Source organism: Malaclemys terrapin, chromosome 3, assembly GCF_027887155.1.
Source record: "Malaclemys terrapin pileata isolate rMalTer1 chromosome 3, rMalTer1.hap1, whole genome shotgun sequence".
NCBI lineage: Eukaryota > Metazoa > Chordata > Testudines > Emydidae > Malaclemys > Malaclemys terrapin.
In genome coordinates, this window is record NC_071507.1 from 4,273,865 (window position 1) to 4,292,432 (window position 18,568).

An 18,568-nucleotide genomic window follows, 5' to 3' on the forward strand; every position below is an offset into this window, starting at 1 on the left:
AGCTGTGCAAGGTGTAGGAGGAAACTGAGGCACATATCAGAATCATAAAAATATTACAAATCATTCCCACTTTGTCACTCATGCTTTCATTCACTTTCCAAGGAATGTACCTGCCTCACCTGAGCCCTTTGTTTAATTAGCCAAAGAGTAGCTGATGATTCTTTTGGCTGCAAGGAGTGGAATGACCTGCCAGGCTGGAACTAGTTTTACTGATTAAATCCAGATGGGCGTGTCAGTGGATAGTACTTTAAGCTGTGCATGCCAATGTTGTTGCGCAGATAACCACGGATAGCGGAGCTGACCCTCTATCTGTCTAAGCAGAGAAGAGAGATGGCATCAAAAGATCTCCCTCCACCTGTTACCCACACAGAACCTGACATGCCATCTGGAGCAAAAATATTTAGAACAGTGCCATATGCTTTTATCCTACCAGAGCTAGTAAGTATACTGACAGTTTTTGTTTGATTGATTGATTGCTATGACAAAAACTAAAGGCTATTTCAAATTGGTGTGTGTGGTGGTGGTGATGGTGGGGGGAATCCAGAACTAGCATAAAAAGCAACCATGGTAAGAAGAAAACTATGTGGAGGAAAAGCTTACTTCTACAGCACCTTACATGTAAAATCATAAGGTCTGTCTCAGGGCTTGAGTCAACCAAAATAATGGAAAGCACTGAAAACAGCTTGTCATCCTTGCATGGTGTAGAAGTTGTTTTATCTTTGTATTAAGTCAGATCTTGGAAGTTGAAGAAGTGCCTGTCATTTTCTTCTTCAAGGCTGTATTTCTCTGTCTTCATTGAGGTTTTCTGGGGGATCAAAGGTTGTAGTCACGCAGTCGGCTTTTGTCATATGCACGCGATGGCAGATTTTCTTAATATTCCAGAGTCCAGAGTCCTGGCCATGCATTCCAGTATGTCTAGTCAGATTATGGTGTGACGAAGTGGGGGATTTTCTTAACATATGGCAATTGATGAACTTTGATATACAATACAGTCATTAAGGTCTGTTCATAGTGATTACATGGATAACATGAAGCCTGCACCACCCACCCAAACAATTATGTGGCATATTTGTTAATTGCAGCTTCATATTCAGACAGCCATAGGAAAAGATAAGCTGACGTTTCCATTAGAAACGTCAGCATCTTGTCTTTATCATCGGCTTTGCGCTGAAACTGAGTGCTGACTGTGGTACCATGAACACAACCCTGATAAAACAGCATGTAAATCAGTGATACTCAGTTCCTGAGCCACTGAGGTCTAAATTAGCAATCAGCATAACCCAAAAGAGCCACAGCGCTGTGAAGTCATTTTCATTTACTATAGTGCTATATATTCATATTTAAACAGTATGACAGGGAAAACAGTGTGTGTGTGTGTGTGTGTGTGTATATATATACATATGATTCTCACAGCAAAATGACTGACCATGTATTATTATGTTATCAACTACAATTGGTTAATAACATAGTAAAAGCCTCCTGATTGGTTAATGACTTAGACTGGCTAATAATTAAATTGGTGTTTTAATATCAAGAGCTGCAGGAGACACATTAAAGAGCCACTTTGAGCTCGTGAGCCTCGGTCCGAGCGTCGCTGAGGTAACTCGTGACGTGCCTTTCATTGCAGCCTGTGTTATCTTTCATTTTAAATACTTCTTCGCTGCTCAGTCTCAACAGAGGCACTGTTATGCTTCTTTAGTATGAACTAGTGACTTTGGACACCTTTCCCGTTATTTTAAATGACCTGAATTGCCCCGAATTTGCAAGCACTGTATATTGTTGGGAGTGGGAGTGGCTATCTAAGATTTATCCCTTGATTGGATCCCCTTTCTTGGAGATGAGAAGCAGGTATCTCTAGAGGAAGAATGTTCTTCTGCCAGTGCTCTGTATACACAATAGCGGTCATCTCTGAAGTTCTTAAATGTGACATTATGTATTGTATACATATTTAGGAGGTAGTCTCCTTTTGAGACACAGGAAAGAGAGAAGCTAAAGTCCCAACCCTTCACACATTCTTACTGTGCCTTGGCACGATGTATAAGGCCTGATATTCCACTCGCACTGCTATAGATCAGGAATAATGTAGAGTCAGTGTTTAAGGCCTCCAGCTCACCTACCTTGACCTCTTGTATCTCACAGGCCACCACCACCACCCAGTCCTGGCCCACTCATCCCAACAGCCGAAATGAGACCAAACTATGACAGCTCACAGGACACTAGACGGTAAGACAGGCAGAGAACAGGAGGGACTCAGGCGCAGGGCCAGAGAAATGCTTAAGTGAGAGGATCTTGGCAAATGACCCACATTCCATGCTGCAAAGGAAGGGCAAAAACCTCCAAGGTCGCTGCCAATCTGACCTGGGGAAAATTCCTTCCCGACTGCACGTATGGTGATCACTTAGACACTGAGCATGTGAGCAAGAACCACCCAGGCAAGCACCTGGGAGAGGGAGAATGTGCAGTGCCACCTCAGTGCCTCCCTATCTAGGGTCCTATTTCCAGCTGTGGCCAACTCTGATTCTTCAGAGGAAGGAGATAAAAAAAAGAACCCTCCCAGAATACATTAGGGGGAAAAAATCCCTTCCTGACCCCTGCTGATGGCTGGATAAAACCTTGAAGCATGAGCTTTTAGGAACATAAGACATAAACCAGAAGTGAGTGACGTTGGCTGAAGTCAATCAGTTCCCATCTCCTCTCTTAACAATTTTAAATTGATGTTGCTCCCAGTGACTTCAGTGGAGTTTTTCCCCGTTTATAATGGTGTGAGATCTGAACTGGGCCCAATGTGGTTGAACTGGTGTGTGAATAATACCCAATAACATGCATAATATTAGAGGATATTACACGTTATGTACAATAAAAGGAGCCTACATGGACACATCACAATGGTTGCTTTTGAGCTGCTATCCCATGTTCATTGTGCCACGTCAAAACTCCCTAATACAGTACCCCTACCTCCCATGTATAAAGCATTAAATGTGGGAATGTAGGTGGAGCTGGTATCAATGCTTATCGTTAAGGTTGCCTAACATTTTCCACTATAAGACCCTGTTCAGTTGTTGTTAACTGTTCCAAACCATTTTGGCTGAGTTTTTCCATGCTTGCTGTCTGCCTCAGACTGATTTTTATGGGAAAGTTTTAGCGAAAAGAATTCTGCCCTTCCCAAGAACGAGGCTAGTGAAAAATACGTGGTTTTGCCCAGGTTGAAAAAAAAAAAAGTGTACAGTTATTTCACTGGGAAGCTCTAGCAGCTCCGTGCTTTGGAGCAGGGACTTGAAACATGGCAGGGGGAACCACGCTGGTGCCTGGAAGGTGCCTATTGCCATCCCTATGAAAATCTGCCATAACTGGCCCAGATTATGAGCCCCTGAGAACTGCAGTTCATAAAGGCTCAGAAGAGGCTTGTTAGAGTCGGACAGCTAAATTCTCCAAAGCTTCCGTTGGCACTGAGTATAGGGTTGCCAATTTTGGTCGGACGTATTCCTGGAGGTTTCATCACATGACATCATCATTAATGAAAGATTAATTTTTAATTCCTGGAGACTCCAGGGCAATCCCGGAGGGTTGGCAACCCTAACTGAGCATGCTCCATCCCCTCCCAGCTCCGGTGTGTGTGTGATGACTGAGCATGTACCATCATAGGAATGGAGGAGCTGAGCCCGACCTTCCCTACAAATACTCCTCCTGGCTGCTGGAGGCGGCTGTGGCCCCAGGCCCTGGAACTGAGAGCAGCGAGACAGCCTTGCTGTGCTTGCAGTGCCTCCTGCTGGACACCAGGCTCCATGGAAGAGGAGGACGAGGTGTCTAGCTGGGATGGGAGCTAGGAAAGCAGTGATAGGAGCACACGTGGTGAGAACGGATAGGAGTAGAGCGGGGGCTGGGGAGAGAGAGACGGGCTGGGGGCACTGGGGATAGAAGCAGAGTTGGGACAGGGGTAGAAGCTCAGGGGAGAGGTGCAGGAGCAGAAGGGGATGAAGAAGACAGGATTTTGGAGGGACAGAGGGGCTAGGAGCTTAGAGGGATCGAAGTAGAGATGGGGGCAGGGGCTGAAGGGTTTCTCAACTGTGGGTCCAACCCAAAATTGGGACACCAGAATGTGCACACAGCTCTTTTTAGCACGCTAGATCAAGCGGCACTAGTGCACGTCTGGCCACCTGGTGCCGCTTGCTCTAGCGTGCTAAAAAGAGCTGTGTGCACATTTTGGCCTGGGCGGTGGCTTGGGCTAGCCAGTGGGTTGGGCAGGCGCGGACTCGGGCGGCTCGTCTCGGCCGCCCACCTGTGCTACAGCAGCCATGATGCTATTTTTAGCACGCTCGATCAAGTGGAGCTAGCGTTAGTCTGTCTCCCCCGGGTAGATGTACCCTCGGGCAGTGGGTCTCAAACTGTTGTTCTGGTGCCCCCTTTCACACAGCAAGCCTCTGAGTGTGACCCCTCTTATAAATTACATTTTTTTAATGTATTTAAGACCACTGCAAATGCTGGAGGCAAAGCGGGGTTTGGGTGGAGGCTGACAGCTCGTGACCCCCCCATGTCCTGACCCCCAGTTTGAGAATCCCGGCTCTAGGGGCCTGATCCAACTCCTATTGGAGTCTTTCCGTGGCCACCAATGGGAGTTGGCTCAGGCCCTAAATATATAACGACATGCACACACAAAAACGACATCAAAAGAACATTCAGGCTGCAAACTGAGGACTCCGAAGTCAGGAAATGCCGGAATGAAGGCTGTCTGTGCAGTTTGGCCCCTATGTGTGTATCCAGGATGATACAGTCTGTAATTACATGATCACATGCTGGTTTTCCCCCAGAGAACCCTGCCTCATGCAGTGCGCAGACTGGGCGGCGCTCATGAGCAACTAGTCAATATTTTGTTTTATCCTCATTGTCCCCATGAACACAGGGAAACGGAAAGTGTCGGGACACCGTAACTATCGGCAAGACCAGCTCTGCCTATATTTTAGGCAGCAACATACCCGTTTTAAGCAACAGACTGCTGCTTTAGGTGATTATTGATTGTCTCATTTAGTCTCCCTACTCCATCCCATTCAGATGGAACCATCTGTAGAAAATGGACATTACCATTCAAAGCCAGGACCCGTGGTGGGGACAGGGTGTCTTTTTATGTCACGTTGCCATAGACAGAAGGAGCAGGTAGGCTGGGTCATTGTGCCCCAGGGTGACAGATGACCTGGGCCTAATCCTGGACCTGAAGAAAGTGAAGACTTTCCAGAGAAGCCTTGCAAATGAAACACCCCAGTTCAACTTAGTTTTGGGGGGATTAGCATATGTTGGCGGAGTGCTGCAACCCTGACTCATACGGACGTGGGTCTAAGATCCCCAAACAGCCATTGGGCTAACACGAGGAGTAGGCCAGGCCAGAGCAGAGCAGATGGGATGACTATGACCATGTGGTCATGACCAGGCTGGTTAACTGTCCGATGCCCTTTGGGTATCCACAGTTCAGCACAGCTACCTTGCCCGTGTCTTGTGGCATGACTCTGCCGGACGGAGAGCAAGGGCCTTTTCGTGCGTGTCCCCCTGCATGTGAGTGTCCGGGCTGGGTGAACCCAGGTGGGAGGTGCCCACGTGGCACTAACAGCTGGAGCGGTGATGGCGCTTGCCTTTAGGGGGCTTGGTGCAGTTACGAACACTCCCAAATACCATGGTACCCAAGCGCTCACAGTGACGGGGCTGGTGACAATGCAGTGCAAACACTAAGGAAGGGGATCGGTGTGAGGGAAGAATTGCTCTTTTCCTCCTACTCCGGTTCCTGTTGGCTGATTGCAAAGACTGGTAATACCCTGTTGCATGCCTCTGGGACCTTTTATCTGAAGATCTCCAAGCACCTTACGCACAAGTAATTGAGCCCAGAGGTAAAGTTGTGGTTAGATCATTTTAGAGCGGCACTGCTGTCGCTGAGGCACAGGTGTGTTACCCAAGGGCAGAACTGCGAATAGAATCCAGGGCCTTGATTCTGACCTGCCGCCAGCTAGAGCTTGGAGGGCAGGGTTGGTTCCCTTTTGGGGCCAGCCGGGGATCCCTATGGGTTACAACTCTATGGTGGCCTTAAAGGGTCACCCCACACAGCCTGCACTCTGCCCTGAGCCACGGGCCAGGATTCCCAGGGACGGCAAGAGGGGGTCTTTAAGGGACACATCCTTCTAAGCTTTATGTTGTGTATCCATTGATCGTCATTATGTAAATTAGGCAATGATACTGCCAGATTTTATAACTTTTGCATGACGTCCCTTGACCTGTGCTAGGGGGTCACGACCCACAGTGTGAAACCCTGTACATCAGCCGGACTCTCTTCTCTGTGACATGCATGGTGTTTGGACACTCTCTCTGTGGAGCTGTCCCTTCCACGAGGGTAGGGCACATCTTTAGCACTACAGTTCAGAACAGGCCCCTGTAGTCACAGATCTGCTAATCGTAGCAAACACATTGACTGTAGGATTTATTGGTATGAAATCCTGGACCGCCTGCATGCAAGCCTCCTTTAAGTCAGTGATATGCATGAGAACGTTCCTTCCTTATGCACACCTCCCGGAAGCGCCTTCCCTCGCTGGAGGGTAATGATACAACAGGAAAGCAGTGGCACAAAAAACCCGACTCGTTTTTGAAGGTGCTGGGTGTGGGTTGAGAAACCTATGCTTTATAAAGACCTGGCACCGATAATAATCTTACCCAGCCCTTCTAGAGCATCTTCGAGCCATGGCACATTGGAAGCATTTACCGATGGAAGGTTTGTAATATGCCGGGGAGGCAGGGAAGTGCAGTTAACCCCACTGTACAGATGAGGAACTGAGGCACAGAGAGATTAAGTGATGTGCCCAAGGTCACACAGATAGACTATGTCTGTGGCAGGGCTGAGAATTGAACCCACATTTGACTCCCAGCCCTATGCTTCTACCCACTAGAAAGCCACCTTTGCTTAGAAATAGAAGGTATAAGCCAGGGCCCAGTCACCCTCGTAAACAGCTACTAGAGATACAGCAAACAGATGAGCTGCTGAGGCAGAGAAAGTCTGTGCATGAGCCGTGGGGGCGGTTCTTTCTGCATGAAAACGAGGAAAGCTACAGAGGTGTGTAGCACCAGCACGCTTCTGTCCTGGGGCAGAAGGCAGAAGGACTCTGCTAGCGGCTGGAGTCGCTGAGAGAAAGCAGGGGGGTTGGATAAAGCATGTAGGGGAGCACTGAAAAGAAGAGAGGGGACAGGTTGAGACCATGTAGTATCTGTGTGTGTGTGTGTGTGTTTCATCTCGCATGACACCTTGGCAACTGTTCCTCTTTTTGTACACTCAGCATCCCAGCGGGGGAACCGTGGGAGCTGCAGGTGTTCACACTTCTGAAAGTAAGGCTGGCATATGAGACTCTGTGGCTGTGGGAAAAATAAATGGGGGGATCTCTAGGGCTCTAGCCCACAACCCCTGGGAAAAACAGAAAATCTCTTTTCTAAGGAGAAGATTGGCTATTTTAAACTCTGAGTCTTGGCTGACAGCTGCGAACGGAGGGTCCGAAAGGTCCTATCTCCGCTGGCTTTACAGTACAATCTTTGGAAAGTTTTTCTAAAGATTATCTGTATCAGTCTGTCAGCAGTGCTGACAGCTTCCCCATAACTCTGCAGGTGCAAATCCTCTCCAAACCACACCATCAGAATGGCTGAAACGTTGCCTGCCCAAGATCCAAATATGCAGACGCAGTATGTTGGAACAGGACTGGAAAGGAAGGAAATCAAAGGCAGATCCCAGAAACACGACATCTGCAACATTTCCCTTCCCACATCATCCTTGTCCTAATGAAAGTCTCAAATGATCAGGGTTCCTTTGAGATCAATATAAGGCTTTTGATGCCATAGATGTACAGTTTCAGTGAGCTACTAGATTTCTGAATTTAATATCTTTTAAAGGTGAAATGGATTTCTTTCTCGTCCCAAAAAACCTGTCTGATTGCTCCTGGGGGCGGGTCAGTGCCTCTCTTCAGGTTGCTTCTGGCTTTGTTGCTAGAAATGGAAGGAGAGCCCTGAGTAAACAAACTAACGTAACAGTGTTGGTGCGAAGTTCAACGTCAGATTTTTCTTGGCAGTGTTTTTATAGCTCAGGGTGGGTCTGGGAACACCTCTGCGAAGTATGTATTGCGTTTATGTCATTGATCTGAGCAGCTTTGCTAGAAGCAAACATTCAAAGAGTGAGAGAGTTGGCAATGTTCTGGTTTACACCATTATCCCACCAATGCTGCCTGGAGCATTACCTGTGAAATGCTTGTACTACAAGACAAAGGGTGGAATCCTGACTCTATTGAAATCAATGGCAACCCCCCCCCCTCCCACCATGGACTTCAGCAGGGCCAGGTATCACCTCCTGGGTGAATAATTTGGGCCTGATCCTGGTGTCACTGCCTTGTGTAAATCAGGAGTAGCTATTGAAGTCAACGGGAGTTACAGTAGTGCAGAAATCCAAATCAGATGCGTTGTTTTTCTTAAGAACATAAGAACGGCCATATTGGGTCAGACCAAAGGTCCGTCTAGCCCAGTATCCTGTCTACCAACAGTGGCCAATGTTCATTGTTCATTTCAGCCTTTCTGTTCATTTCACTTGTTTCCCAGGCTTCTTGCATTTGTGTTCAGGTACCTACGATAACTACCTGATTGCCCTACTTTCTCAGTCTGAATCTTCTTGCCTAAGCTCTGTGTGGTTGTGAGAGGGAAAATAGAAATACTAGAAATATTATCTGTGGGGACATCTGCGGGGTACAGTACAGATCTGTAACTATTTCCATGGGAAGTGTGAGGCCTGAAGATTTGGAGGTATCAGTTCCAATGAAAAGGCTACTCAAGAAATGGTCACTTCTGTGGCTTCTAGAGACAAGGTGGGTGAGGTAACATCTTTTAGTGGACCAACTTCTGTTGGTGAGAGAGAGAGAGAGACATGCTTTCGAGCCCCACAGAACTCTTCTTCGGGTTGGGAAAGATACTCCCAGCATCACAGCTAAGTACAAGATGAAGTACAGGTATCAGAGGGGTAGCCGTGTTAGTCTGGATCTGTAAAAAGCAACAAAGAGTCCCGTGGCACCTTATAGACTAACACATGTATTGGAGCATAAGCTTTCGTGGGTGAATACCCACTTCGTCAGACGCATGTAATGGAAATTTTCAGAGGCAGGTATAAATATGCAGGCAAGAATCAGTCTAGAGATAACGAGGTTAATTCAATCAGGGAGGCTGAGGCCCTCTGCTAGCAGTTGAGGTGTGAACACCAAGGGAGGAGAAACTGCTTTTGTAGTTGGCTAGCCATTCACAGTCTTTGTTTAATCCTGAGCTGATGGTGTCAAATTTGCAAATGAACTGGAGCTCAGCAGTTTCTCTTTGAAGTCTGGTCCTGAAGTTTTTTTGCTGTAAGATGGCTACCTTTACATCTGCTATTGTGTGGCCAGGGAGGTTGAAGTTCTCCTACAGGTTTTTGTATATTGCCATTCCTAATATCTGACTTGTGTCCATTTATCGTTTTACATAGGGACTGTCCAGTTTGGCCAATGTACATAGCAGAGGGGCATTGCTGGCACATGATGGCATATATAACATTGGTGGACGTGCAGGTGAATGAACCGGTGATGTAGCTGATTTGGTTAGGTCCTGTGATGGTGTCACTGGTGTAGATATGTGGGCAGAGTTGGCATCGAGGTTTGTTGCATGGATTGGTTCCTGAGTTTAGAGTTACTATGGTGCGGTGTGTGGTTGCTGGTGAGAATATGCTTAAGGTTGAAGATGAAGTACCTTTCCCAGACCTGAAGAAGAGCTCTGTGTAGTTCTAAAGCTTGTCTCTTTCACCAACAGAAGTTGGTCAACTAAAAGATGTTACCCCGCCCACCTTGTCTCTTTAATATCCTGAGACTGGGACACGGCTACAATTATGCTGCATACAAGTTCTGTGGCTTGTTTAATGACTGATATTTTCCATCTGCCATCAAGGTTCCTGGCTATCTAGGTGGTTCTGCTGGAATCTCCCATAGGATCCCCCTTCCAGGTGTTTGGTTTTAGAAATTCTGGTTGCTTTGCTGTATAACCTAATAATGCCTGATCCACTTAATAAAGAGGAGTTGGGTACAGGGCTCCTTGGAATTGCTTCAAATGAATTGTCCAGGGAGCTCCCTCTGAACCCCATTACATTGTGCTGTTCCCTCTGCTGCCTTCTGCAATACAAGGCCTGTTGAATCACATCAAATTCTAACTACACTTTCTTGTCCAAAAACCTCATCTGTGATCTTCCATGTATTCTTCTCTCACTTGTGACCTATTCCATCCTTGTTGATTGACTTCAGAGTCATATCTGACACATGCCCTGCTTCATCATTGCCTTCCTGCTTCAATGGGTTCTGCTGATTTTGCAGGCCATAGTTCACCTTATTTCTATTGGTCTTTTACTGGTAGTAGAACATTTCCAAAAATCAGGTCTGTTCTTCTTTGTCTTTAAACACGGGCTAGGATAAGGGGAGTAGAAGCGGCAGGTGACCAGAGAGCTATGGCGAACATGGGACAGAGGAACTGGGTGCACACTGTGGTAACCAGTCCTGGTGGTACTACGCGGGAAGACCCACAATCTGTTTCACACCTGGCCATTTTCTTCTGTTTTCCAAAAAGAATGATGACTTGGGAAGCACCCAGGCAGACACACCCTCCTTAAGCGCATGCAGTACGATAGAGCTGTGCTGATGCGCACCTGTTTTTCGGTTTGATCAGAAATTGAAGATTCACACCAAGTCCACTGGAAGGTTTGCTAGAGTTTTGTTAGCATTTCGTGTGAACCTAAACCAGCTCACGGGGTTCCTTTCAATGTGATCCTACCATGGTGACTGGAGTTTTGACTTGGGTTTCACTTTGATGTTTTGATCCGCCCCCCCAAAGTAGAATCATTGTGGACTGAACCAAAGAAATGCTCCCTTGAGCCTCTGTGACGTGCAAGTGCGAGTTTCACAAAGCTATAAGACTCTCCAATCCAAAACCCAGTGAAGTCAATGGGAATCTTTCCATTGACTACAACGGGCCTCGGATCAGTCTCTCATTGCTTATGCATCAGATAAGGAGATCTAGATCTCTCACACCTCTTTGATGCTGGTGTAACTCTCCTGGCTCCTAAATGTTACATGTAATATTGAGCTTGTTAGAGACTCTATTCCTGGCGATTTGGGTAAGTCAAAGGACGCTTCCTGACAGAAGTAAAGACACTGGGGGTCACTAATGCCGAAACAATGCTGGTAACAAGTCTTTTGATGTATTTTGCTTTCTCTGTGGCTTCTGTAGTAGCAGTATAACACAGCTCAATACCTCCGCAGCCCCTGTAATGAAATATTACAGACACCTCCACCAAATGCTATGTCACAAGAACGTGAAGGTCACAAAGCCAAGCACTCAAAAGTTAGCAAATGCCAGTGTTCCATGTGCAACCCTGGACAGCAAGAGAACAATGAGCTAGGGGAATGTGCTTCACCGCAGAGGTTCTCAACTCCCGGGAAGAGGTCCACCGATTGACGTGACCTGGTTCAAAGGCCATAGCAAACACAGGACTTGAAACTACACACAAATAATAGCCTTGATCTAGGCAGAGAGAGTCCATCCAGGACTGACAGGCATGAGCCTGTGACCAAAAGAAACAGCCACTGAAGGAGGATTTGGAGTATATTAGAGCTTCGAAGATCTCCATGTGGCAGATGGGTGACACCTGGTAAGCCTGGGTCGATGGCAGATTATTATTTCCTTTCTTACATTTAATTTTATCCTTCACATAACAGAATGTCTGTTCTGCAGCCTGTACAAGGGAAGGCCAACACCTATGCATGGTAACCACCTCCCAGTTTGATGCTGTTCTTGAGGCTTTATCCCACACCTTTACCTTTAGTAAGGAACCCAGTGTGCCTAGATTCAGACCTTTCCCCTCCTCTTCCATCTGAAAGTTCCAGAATAGTTAAGGTCTAGGATCTCTTACCATCTAGAGTTCATAAATCAACTCTTAGACTCATTAATATAGTCATCAGAGGTCTCTAGATCCAGTCTTACTCCATTCAGCGGGGCATTCCTGAAAGTTGAATACAAGTGAACAAATTGTGAAGTGGTTGATTTGCTCACCACTGAAAAATGAAAAGCGTCTGCTTGAGTCTGTTGAGTTGGGTGCAGCAGTGGGTGGGGTGGGGTGGAGATCCGAGTGGGAGGCCGCATGGACAGGAGGGAGAGTGTGTTAGGGAAGCAGTAAGATATGACGGGCGCAGCATTTCTGAGCAGTTAGTCAGTGCCTCGGGGTGGATTGTGCAGCACAAAGATGAAGGTCAAGTGGTTTCAACAGCTTGAAAAATGCAATTATCCCCTCTGAATTGCCTGTCATGGCTAATAAATAAATAAACGGTCCCACCTATGTTGCTTGTGCATAGCAGAGTGTGACGCCCTCGCTGGCCAGGATTAGAACAATGTTCGAGCTATTTCACAACGGCAGCATTCTTCTCCTCCCCAGAGGGAATGCTGGAAGCCCGTTCTCTCTGCACGATGGGTGCTGACCATAGGAATCAAAGACCACGTCCTGGGAGAGGCACTCATGAGCACTGCACCCTTCTCCCATCCCGCGTGAGCCCAGTCCAGCTCTCAGTGGAGCCTTTCCATTAACTTCCATGGGCACTGGATGGGCCCCTGACGTTTGTGACTTTCAATGTAGTGACAGGGATGGAAGTCAGGAGCACGGATGGCTTTGAAAGGGAGGTTGAATACCCTGCAGCATGGGTGGCACGTGACTCCCTTGGTCCCTCTTGGGGGGAAGAACCTGCCACCAAAGAAGAAAGCGGTGCGGTGGAGCTGCCGCCGATCGCGGCTTTTTTTTTTTTTTTTTTTTTCCCACTGCTTGGGGCGGCAAAAACCCTGGAGCCGGCCCTGGATGTGATTGAAGGCCTGCAGTACATTGTGTTTATCTCCCTTCATCTATTGCCCCTTCACTGAATCAGAGAGAGGTCTGCAAATCTCAGGATCTAACTTCGTATAGTGGGAGAGTGGAAATACCATTTGTACTTTGGTATGAATTTCATCCGCATTTCTACATGGCATTTGCTCCCTTCCCCCTTCATAAAATCCCTCTCCACAGTCTCTCACCGGGATATACCGGCTGCATGATATCAGCCAGGAAAAGTAGCATAGGAAGGAACCTTTCCAAGTTTTTGCTCTGCAGTATATGCCAGTGCCTGGTATTTTATGACTGTGTTCCCATTCCTCTTCTTGCTCAGCAGACATTATAGATCTCCTACTGTTTTTCACTTGAGAAATTCCTTGCATTCATATTGTGAGTTTGGCAAGGATTTTTCAGAAATCTGACAGGCTGAATTTGGATCACAGAGTAGCATACACCAATGATGAATTGCAGAGGACCCGGCTGGGGTAAAGATCCAAAAGACACTACAGCTTATCCAAACCTCTTGACTCTGCCAAATTATGCTGGAACCCTTGTGGAGAACTGATTGCTTGTGAGATTGCTGATGCTTCTGGTCAGAATGTTCTTGTGCCTTTTCCTTGGTACTTCAGCCCATCCACATTTGCTCCTGGCTAGAAGCGAAAAGAGACATGAAAATGGCAAGTCATCATTTTAAAGTTAACCAAACAAGATTTGGATGTTGAAAAAGGATCATGTCTGCTTTTTCGTAGAGTCATAGCTTTTTAAGGCCAGAGGGGACCAATGTGACCATCTACTCTGATCCCTGCATATTCTATGTCAGAGAATCTCACCCAGTGATTCCTGCGGTAGAGATAATTATTCTGCTCTGCTATATAAGTGAACGCTATTGAGTCCAATAACTTGTAGCTGAATTAGAATGTATCTTTTAGGAAGACATCCCATAAGAAAATAAGAATGGCCATACTGAGTCAGACCAAAGGTCCATCTAGCCCAGTATCCTGTCTTCCCACAGTGGCCAATGCCAGGTGCCCCAGAGGGAATGAACAGAACAGGTAATCATCCAGTGATCCATCCCCTGTCACCCATTCCCAGGTTCTGGCAAACAGAGGCTAGGGACACCATCCCTGCCCATCCTGGCTAATAGCCATTGATGGACCTATCCACTGTGAATTTATCAAGTTCTTTTTTGAACCCTGTTATAGTCTTGGCCTTCACAACATCCTCTGGCAAGGAGTTCCACAGGTTGACTGTGTGTTGTGTGTGTGGGGGAAAAATCTGTTTGAGTTTTGGTTGAAGAGTTGGGTCAACTTGTACTTGGCTTGATGCGATCTGGAACAAAGAATGTAATCCATACTCACGGGGTGCGGGACTCACGGGGTGTGGCTTTATCATGGCTCCTCTGTGTGGGGCCATTCCAATACTCCTCTCCCAGGCAGTACTCACAGGTAATACGCTTTTTGTAGCAGGGTCTATAATTTACCAGCTGTTTCTACAGTACCGAACACAATTGGGCCTAGACACCAGTGAGGCTCTAGTCATTGCTGTCATACTAACAATAATGAGTGCAGAGCTGGTGGGCCTGGTGTATTGTCTCTTAATATTGAGACAACCAAGCTAGGGACGATGAGAAATGCAATGTATGAACAAGAGCAAAGTTGACTCTCTCAATGGAGTTTATTGGGTTTCTCGTTTGTTTTTGGCAGATATTTGGATGCTGGGTCTGGATCCTCGTAGCTGCCACCACAGTGTATTTCCCTATGCTGCAGGGATGGGTTATGTACGTCTCACTGAGTTCATTTTCCTTCTCCCTGATGTTCCTGTTGTGTTACCTGTTTGGATTTCGCAGAAACAGTGACTCGTGGAAAGTAGTGGTAAGAACACACTCACTTATTCCGGGGGTTGCTGCCGGTGGTGGCTCTTCTCATTCCTGTGACTGCCTTTCAGCTTCAGGTCTCACCTCTCAAGCAGAAAGTTGACTTCAGAATTGACTTTCCATGTGTTCTGCACTTTCTGATCTTTTCACACAAAAGGTCCGGCAGATGGAATCATCCCAGGTCATTCTGCAATGTTCTCACTGGTTCTTCTGACATTTCTTCTAACATTGCATGTGAAACTGATGCAATTCAACTAGAATATAGAAAATAAGGTTAGCTGCAGGGCCACCTGAACCCTCTGGTGTTTGGTTCAAACCTCTTGGTACTTCCTTCGTAGCTACAAAGCCAGTTGGTTAATAACAGGGGTGCGAGGCGCCCCGGTGTACTTAAGGCTACAAAAGAGTTTTCATTATAATCTACTTTCACATGCTCATGGCTTATCATTTGGGCTGAAATGGGGTGATTTTTCCCTCCGAGTTTGGAGAAAACCTCTTTAGTCATTTTTAAGTTATGGGAGAGAGAAAGGAGAAAAGAAAATAACACAAAAGCTCTAGCCGTGTTCTTTTGAGCAGGGCTAGCGCAAAAGCAGCTGAAGTCAGCGGTGTGACAAGACTGGGGCTCTGAGGTGCTAATAGAACAGTAGCCTGGGCTCTGTGATTTCAGAGCCTTTGCGAGGTTGGTCGCATTTGTCTGCAGATTCTAAGCTGCTGCTTAAAAGAAAGTTTCGTTCCTCCACTGTTGCAGAAATGAGCCATCCCAATGTAAGTGCGCTGCTAAGCCAGTCTTGCAAAAACCTCCCTCTGTGCCCAAAGCAGAGCAGCAGAAACGGTAGGAACTCGCAGTGTCCCATCGATTCTGCTGACCTCGAGTTGGACATGCAGCATCTACACTTACAGCAGAAACACCTCAGCTACATTGAACATATGCAGCATTTTCCCTTCTTGTTTCCTGCTAAATAACATGTTGCCTTTTGAAACACTACACTCGAGGGGAAAGTTGGTGGTGTGTGATTAAGGCACGAGATCAAGAAATCTGGGTTCAATTCCTGGCTCTGCTATAGAGTTCCTTGGTGAGCTGGTGTACGTCTCTCTGCTCCCCATCTCTCAATTGGCTTAACAATACTTCCCTGCCTTACCGGGATGTTCTGAGGGTAATTTCATTCTCTGAGAGCGTGTAGAGATGATTAGGGCATATAAGCAGATGTCTAGTAAACATATACAATAAAATATACAGGTGAGTTAATGATGCTGTTGAACCTTAACTTGGCCTTTTCCTATCTTTTTGTGATTATTAACTATGAAAACTTAACATGCCATTAATGTACTTTTTTGCTTCTATGAATGGTGTAGCATCATTGACTGCAAGCCTGGGAAGACACTTTCATGCTAACCCAACTCTTTTTCAAGTTGCTTGTGACTTGCAAAATGTTTCCTCTTGGGCTTGACTGTCACATGCCTGGTCCCAGCCCAAAGAAGATTTAGTTGCTGTGGAACGTTTGAGAGAAATTGTTCCAGATGTTTTTGAGTCATGCAGGCATCATCCTTCCCACTTTTGTAGAACTGAAAAGCAGACATCGGACAGCTGAAGGGTCATAGCTGTGCTGTTGAAAGTACAGCTGTCCTGTAAGTGAGGAGGAGGTACCTGCACTGTGAATGTGTATTTCAACCTCACAAACCTTCCTCTTTGTCTCTTGTTTTGCAGGATAGTATGTATCATGGAGCCACTGCAATTTTCTATATGAGCGCGGCGGTCTTACAAGCTAATGCAACAATCCGCTCTGAGACTGAAGCGCCTGGACAATATATTCCTCGTTACTATCAAATTAATGTCGCTGCTTCAGTAAGTTGCATGCTTAGCGTATTGATTAGCCACAGTTTCGTGTAGGCACCTCTGTTTCCTGTGTAATTTCCATGGGAAAGTTTCAACATTGCTGACATTTTGTCAGGGTTTTTTTGTTGGAAAAATCAAAGCCAAATATTTCAGGTCAGGTAGGTCATCCCAAATCAAAGCAGTTTGGCTTGTCAAACTGAACTGAACCACTTAGTTTCATGTCAGAGGGACCTTTAATCTGAGTCTGCCTGAGCTGCCATGGTGCTTGATGGGAGTTGTAGTTGTAGTTAGTATCATAGGATCCTATGGCCACAGTTTACCATGGGAAATGTCATCCAGCCATAGGACAGTTGGGGCACAAAGCACCCAAACTACAACTCCCATGAGGCACTGTGGCGGCTCAGGCGGATACAAAACAAAAACGTTTCCACATTTCTGAATTGAATTTTTTTGTAACTTTTAGGTCCCTGAAAAATGTTGATATTTTGCCTTTTCCTCACAACTGGGGACGGGAAAGACAGAAAATTCCGATTTCCAGTCAACTCTGCTCTGGGGCTTTCCCACGCTTTGAGTTTGAGATTTTATTCATTAGTAGATTGGCAGGATCATTTTAAGGACATAAAATCCATTGAAGAAAGGACATTGGAGGGGTCACTAAGGACATAGATTAACACAAGGCTGAAATCGGTAGAGTAATTTCATTGCCTAGTAACGTTCTTTCCATTTTTCCTTTCAGTTCTTTGCTTTTATCACGGCTCTGCTGTATATTTTACATGCCTTCAGCATCTACTACCACTGAAGACTGCTGTCAAAGAGAGAAACGGGGTGACTGAGACACGCAGCAGGGACACCCGGACTTTGTGTACCTAAAACAATGGTTTAATTGGATTAAGAACATAATTCAGTGTAAATGTAGGTCATCTGGAGCCTGGCTCTGCTTCATTTTAATTTTAAAAGAGATTTGTTTTATAAATCTGTAAATCTTAATTTTTATAGAGTATTGTGTATTTTCTGTCTGAAAGCAGTATCGTTTGGGGGAAAGCTTGTTCAAGTAGTCCTATGCAGAATATAGACATCTTCTCGTCCCCACGTATCCCAATGTCTCAGCTTTTGGTCGAGTCCAAAGGCTCTCTGGCTGTATGGTCGCATATGCTTGTGGTAGGGGTTGCATGAACTAACTTATTGGAAAATATAAAGGTCTCTTTGTTTTCTTACGGCAGCTGCTTTGTTGTGTATTGTTCTTTTCGTTACGTTTCTCTATCGACTCGTTCTGGTCTGCTTAGAACTAGGGTTCCCCTGAGCTAGTTCACACATCTCCTGCCGCTCGTGTAGTGAAACGCCCCTCACCTCTGTGACTAGCTGGCCCCATTTCCAGCACCTGCTCCACGTGCTGAAATCCATCCTTGTGCAGAGCACCAGCACCAGTGCTGTACACCACTTCAGTCCCATTTACGCCTATGCGCTGAAGTCCTGATGTCAATGGCTGAGCTCCCAGTGATGTCAATGGGACCAGAACTTCACTGCATGGTCAGAAAGCAACGTGAGAGTCTTGTTTTATGAAGCTCTAATTTTCCATCCAGAGGTGTCAGCCAGTGTTACCGGCTCAGCAATTTGCCCTAACAGGAAACCACAGTGCCCAAAGGAAATAACTGTAAATGGAAGCAAATAAGTCAGGTGGCAATTCCCTACTTTTCAGGGGGTTGTGAGACTACATTAATTATTGTTCCTAGGTGCTTTGAGATCCTCAGAGGAAAGGCACTGGAATGGTGTGTGAGTATTAATGACTGCTTATTAATAATACCAATCTCACAAGCAGGCATTTGTGCTGCCTATAGATGTGTGCATGTCACTATAGTGGGAGGAAATCTACATGAATGGCTAAGCACTTTACTTGCTGGTGGGAGATTCTGTTCTGCAAGTTGCATGGGAATAGCAGTAAATCCCACAA

General features: G+C 46.2%; 1 protein-coding gene across 1 annotated transcript; it reads left to right on the plus strand.

Moving 5' to 3' along the window:
- Positions 1 to 271: 271 nt before the first annotated feature.
- On the plus strand, positions 272 to 17,839 carry MALL (mal, T cell differentiation protein like). Its single transcript, XM_054021433.1, has 4 exons — positions 272 to 438; positions 14,620 to 14,787; positions 16,492 to 16,629; positions 17,357 to 17,839. Exons 1-4 carry the CDS (start codon positions 331 to 333, stop codon positions 17,417 to 17,419), a joined length of 477 nt encoding a protein of 158 aa, XP_053877408.1. The 5' UTR covers positions 272 to 330; the 3' UTR covers positions 17,420 to 17,839.
- Positions 17,840 to 18,568: the final 729 nt, after the last annotated feature.

What these genes read in the sequence shown, in the direction of transcription:
- MALL (XM_054021433.1), top strand. Translation starts at nt 331, where the DNA reads ATGGCATCAAAAGATCTCCCTCCACCTGTTACCCACACAGAACCTGAC. An exon ending in CTTTTATCCTACCAGAGCTA is followed by an intron (nt 439 to 14,619) that starts GTAAGTATACTG and finishes TGTTTTTGGCAG; the next exon opens with ATATTTGGATGCTGGGTCTG. An exon ending in GTGACTCGTGGAAAGTAGTG is followed by an intron (nt 14,788 to 16,491) that starts GTAAGAACACAC and finishes CTTGTTTTGCAG; the next exon opens with GATAGTATGTATCATGGAGC.